The 5,438-nt window shown below is 38.4% G+C and overlaps 2 protein-coding genes across 2 annotated transcripts; one reads left to right on the plus strand and one right to left on the minus strand.

The window, feature by feature from the left end:
* Positions 1-105: 105 nt before the first annotated feature.
* arl16 (ADP-ribosylation factor-like 16) lies at positions 106-2,128 on the minus strand. Its single transcript, XM_041063107.1, has 5 exons — positions 1,995-2,128; positions 1,415-1,467; positions 1,195-1,311; positions 974-1,089; positions 106-811 (listed from the first exon to the last, which is right to left on the minus strand). The coding sequence occupies exons 1-5, from the start codon at positions 2,104-2,106 to the stop codon at positions 646-648; spliced, it is 564 nt and encodes a 187-aa protein (XP_040919041.1). The 5' UTR covers positions 2,107-2,128; the 3' UTR covers positions 106-645.
* Positions 2,129-2,290: 162 nt separating this feature from the next.
* Positions 2,291-4,941, plus strand: LOC121198633 (fructosamine 3 kinase related protein). The gene is made up of 6 exons (XM_041062896.1): positions 2,291-2,540; positions 2,810-2,961; positions 3,122-3,213; positions 3,400-3,482; positions 3,637-3,759; positions 3,857-4,941. The coding sequence occupies exons 1-6, from the start codon at positions 2,400-2,402 to the stop codon at positions 4,193-4,195; spliced, it is 930 nt and encodes a 309-aa protein (XP_040918830.1). The 5' UTR covers positions 2,291-2,399; the 3' UTR covers positions 4,196-4,941.
* Positions 4,942-5,438: the final 497 nt, after the last annotated feature.

The following is a 5,438-nucleotide window of genomic DNA, read 5'->3' on the forward strand; positions in this document are numbered from 1 at the left end:
ATTTCCCTTGATATCAATACATTTGATATGAAATCATCACAACACAGGCACACACCCAGTAACAATTTCAGCATTGTGTGTTGTGTATTCAGTGTTGTACACCTTGTGCCCCCTGCTGGTAATAAGTCATAACTACTATGCTGCATTCCTTTACAGTAGTCTGTCTTACATTTGTTCTTCACATTTGATTAGTTTTTAAAACTGAAGTGCAAGAAGTTATTTTATTTCAGACAGAGATTTCTCCTTATTTAGGGACGCATGAGGTTTCCCCCAATGTTACAATGACATGATCCTATGATCACACTACAGTCAGTCATGAATCCCTGCAATTCAAAGGATTTAACTATTAAAAGTGACCAGCATAGATAACTGCAAGTTAGACCTACAGTGTTGATTTAACAAATGTTAAAATAGCCAACCTTAAAACCATACCATCTTGCCATCATATCATGAATACATCGCCATTAACACATCGCTATTTTTTCAGTGAGTCCACACTAAACACACCAGTACATCCTCTTAAAAATGGTGTACAAACAATCTTTGCTCACTGAGGATAGTCACATCTCTTTCCAAAAGGCTTAAAACCATTATTCAAAGTCCTAAATAGCAGCATGGCTTTTTAAGGAACAAACATATGATAGATCACTTGACTGTGCTAGACTCAAGCCAGCTGAGCACCTGCTGAAGTCCCTGTCCAGAGCGGGCACTGAGTTCCAGTGTTGTGATTGGCTGAGTAGCAGATTCAATGATGTCATCCATTCTTAACAGTGACTTCATCTCTATAAGACTCATAGTGCAGGGCATGTCCCTGGAAAAAGGTGTAATAAAAACAAAAATAAGAAAATACAAAGTGGCAGAAACAACAGAATTAGGAGACTGAATATACATGTTGTGTTGAACCTCCTGACTCTCACATCTTGAATACATGGCAACTGAATGTAGGGATCGGTGTGTATACTCATATTGTTACCTCTTGTTGAAGAGAATAAGCACGGAGGCACTGCACAGGGGCTCAGCAGAGAGTACGGACAGCAGCTGCATACAGGAGGAGGACACCTGAGCGATGTTGGCTGAGTCTACCATAAACTATGAGAAAACACAAAGAAACAAACATTCAGTAACATAATTCCAACAGTCTATTTAATTCCATCAAATCTTGCAAACAGATGCCTTATGTATACAAAAACATACAATGACAGAGGAGCAGTCGTTGAAATAACTGGGCCATATGGGGCCCATGCAGCCTCCCAGTTCTCTTACTGTGACCTTCTTCTTCTTCAGTGTCAGGTCTGTCAGATTGGTTCCTACCTGTGATTAGAGGCATTATATGGATATATAGATATATATATATCTGTCACATCAAAATCAAGCCTGCAAACACCGTATTAAATTTTTTTTCATTATCACTTACTGTAGGCAGAGTAGGAGGTGTTCCCAGGTCATCTAATCCATGCAAACTGAGCTGTAAACAATATCGGTTAGGGAATAAAAATCCACAAGAGCCAGTGCTGTGAACTTCATGTCAGTTTTGCTTTATAAAATTTGCTTTATACATTATGTAAACCGTTTAAAATGTTTTGTTCAGTTGTGAAATTGGCATTTTGTTGTAATCGGTTTTTCTAACGGTATGCAGTTTAGACCACCCTATAACATTATATTTTAATGTCCTTTAATTTACTTTAGTTCCATATCATTTATGTACTTCATATGAATCTCCACTAATATTGCTATTGCAACATTATAACCTCCATGAATCGAGGATTTATTAAAGAGTTGCATTCGTCTGCATTCATTTTAGCTAATGTTCCAAATAAACTAAAAACTGTAATAAAATAATAGTTTGTTAGCTAGCACTTATTGATTGCATTACACGTTAGCTCATCACGTTATATTAGCTCCCTTTTAAATACACAACATTTTCAGTTTACAGTACTTGTATACTTCTTTTTAGCTCTAGTTTACAAAAACATTCACCTAGGCGTAAAGGATATTTTGTAGACGCTTCAGCAATAACGTCTTGCCGACGCCAGTCGCTCCAAGCAACAAACACGTTTCATTTCTGGTCATTTTTGTTTTCCAGCAGGAGCATAGCAATGTTAGCATCTATGGATAGCATTTAGTCGAGGTAGCCAGACTTGGCACCATGGCGACGCTCACACGACCGTGGTACGTCGCTGTGATAGGACGATCGACCGATCAATCAGTCTAGTCTTGTTTCTCATTGGTTAATGTTGCACCTTGTATGAATACAACCGGAAGAAAAACAAGATCATCGCTGGCTCACACAACAGGTAACATCGAAAACGCCCCCCTCAAAGTCCTGACTCTGCAGTTGTACTGTGCTGTTGCTGTTTGCACCTCTGTGTTTCGGCTGGAATTGTTTCTAGGAAATAACCATGGAAGCTAAGTTAAAGAAAGAGTTGGGGACAACCATGCTGAAGTCAACTGGTCACTCGGGAGGTGGATGCATCAGCGAGGGCCAGAGTTATGATACTGACACTGGGAGAGTGTTTGTGAAGATAAATCACAAGAGCGAGGTATTCTTGTTATTACTACTTTAAAAATATTTTAATTTATCATAGCGACATATATTTTAGGTGATGTCTGAATCACCGCATGTGCTATTAATCTGGATGGAAAAGCACAACAGGGAATATGATTTGTTCCAAGTATTTAGCTACACTCTATGATAGCCACTGAACTTTGTGCACACATTGTGAAACGAGGAATAGGCTAATTGTTGTTTGTGTCGTGAACATGCAAACTACATGCTCACCAGCCCAAATCCCGTTTTTGCTTTACTCAGGCCAAACTGATGTTTGATGGGGAGATGGCCAGTTTGGAAGCCATTTTAAAGACAGAAACTGTTAAAGTCCCCAAGCCTGTGAAGGTGATTGAACTTGACACAGGAGGCTGTGTATTTGTGATGGAGCATCTGGACATGAGAGGTCTTAGCAAGTAAGAGCTCTCACACCATTTGTTTAGTACTGTGTCAGTATCATTAGCACTGTATACAGGTTAGACTCGAGGGCAACGTGAAAATATCACAATAGCATATATCTATTTGTTCTTTTAAAAAAACAAAACAAATCCTTTTATTTCTAAATTCAATATGTAGGTACTCAAAGCGACTAGGAGAGCAGCTGGCAGATTTGCATCTTCAGAACAAGAGACAGTTGGAAAAGTTGAATAAAGAGCAGCAGACAGTAGGTAATTCACCTTAACTACACTTCAGTACATTCAAATGTAGACAAATGCACAAAAAATATTTTATCCTCTTGCTACTTCTGACCACTGCTGACATATATGAATAGCAACAAACCCATATTTTAAATGAGAGTGTAATGTACTGATTAATTAACATGCACTATATGACTTTTTTTCTTTGGTACACAGGAAAAGGAGCTGGGCAGTCGGAGGTGGCTGTTACTGAAAAATTTGGCTTTAATGTTACTACATGCTGTGGATATCTACCACAGGTAAAAATATTGTATTTGTACACTAGGTGAAACAAGATTGTATTTTAGTTACTAAGACGTAGTACATATGTAGTGCATGTGTGTGGTCTCTAAGTCTCTTACATTCATACTTAGCAGTATAAGTGCCACCTTCTTTTTTTCCTTATCTCTCCAGAACAATGAGTGGCAGGATGACTGGGTGACATTTTACTCCCAGCAGAGGCTGCAGCACCAGATCAACATGGTAGAGAAATCTTATGGAGACAGGGAGGCTGCAGAGCTATGGGCCAAGCTACAGGTGCACCCTTACTTTCAGAAACAAAACCTCGCACATTTTTTATTAATGTATCAATAATCTGACAGTGCATTTCACATATTGTCTCTGTTATTTACAGCTGAAGATCCCTCAGTTTTTCACAGACATAGAGATTGTTCCTGCTCTCCTCCATGGAGATTTATGGGGAGGCAATGTGGCGGAGAATGCAGAAGGCCCAGTCATCTTTGACCCTGCTTCCTTCTATGGCCATTCAGAGTTTGAGCTGGGTATTGCCGGGATGTTTGGTGGCTTCAACAGCTCGTTTTACTCTGCCTACCATGAAAAGATTCCTCAAGCACCAGGCTTTGCAAAGAGAAGCCAGCTTTATCAACTCTTTCACTATCTGAATCACTGGAACCACTTTGGTGGTGGCTACAGAGGCTCTTCAGTAAGGATTATGAAGAACCTCCTGAAATAATTACTCATAGTCACTTGCAGAAAGGCTCTCAAGTCTTAAACACAAGCAAAGTATTATGTATATATTGACAGATTCAAATTTGACCAAAACTAGTGTGACTGATTGTTGAAGATACTAAATCTAACATTTTAACATTGTTATGTCTGTTATGTGTAAGAAATAGAGAATCAACTTAACAAAATTAATTCTTCCCTGACTGCTCTACTTGCACCAACTTGCTGTATTCTGTATTCCCTACACTGACTTGTGAGAAGGTCACCTTCAATCAAACATAAACTTCAACATGCAATAATATATAAAACAAGGCTGATCTTACCACACACCAGAATATTCAGCTCTGGACCAACTGAAAACTCCTTGGTTTTTATTTTATCATTTTCTACAAGTGGGAGAGCAAGCAAGGGTTTTTGTGTATTTATCATTTTTGCTTGACAGTTGGAAGAACAAATGCCAACATGTTTTTAGTTGGTCCAAAATTGAAGGTTTTTTTGTGATGCTGCAAAATCGTTCTTATTTTTCTTTATTCTTTTGCATTACCTGTGTTTGACCAGCACCTAACTTAATTATACTGCTGTGCAAAGAACATTTGATTTTTCCAGTGAATGCAATACAATGTCCTTCATCTTCATTATAATAGCTTGACTGTTGATGTTATGACTGACACACTACATACACATACAAAATATTGCTGAATAGTAATGAATCAGTGCACTATTTGCTGTCCACTGCTTAACCAACAATAAATCCTGGGATGATCTAAAGTGTTTGTGTTTGGTATCTGTTTTGTATCTATCTGGTGCAACAAGAACTCACCACCCTCTTACTGTTTGACCCTTGCCTCCAGGATGAGCAACAGCTTCTTCTTCTTCCAGGTTCTTCTTCTTTTTTATTAGTCTTTTTGCAGTTTATTAAAACATAGTCATAATTTCTGTTGCTCTCAGGTTTTGATGAACCCATAGACTTGAGATGTTTTAGGTTTTTGTCTTGATGCCTAACTAGAATTTTGAGTTTCAATTCTCCAGAGAGTGGTACAGGCTGTGCTATTAGGCCAGTGATTTACAAAGCAAGCTTATTCATATACTGCATCTTTAAAACACAGATGCAAATCAAATTATCAATAAACATGCATTATGAAAAATACTTGCAACATTAAGTAACAATGCATTTTGCTTACACTCAGCAACAGAACCACTTACTTTAATCTAGTGGCACGTCTCGCTTGCCATACCGGGGCGGGGCTCGA

Source organism: Toxotes jaculatrix, chromosome 18 (assembly GCF_017976425.1).
Source record: "Toxotes jaculatrix isolate fToxJac2 chromosome 18, fToxJac2.pri, whole genome shotgun sequence".
Lineage (NCBI taxonomy): Eukaryota > Metazoa > Chordata > Actinopteri > Toxotidae > Toxotes > Toxotes jaculatrix.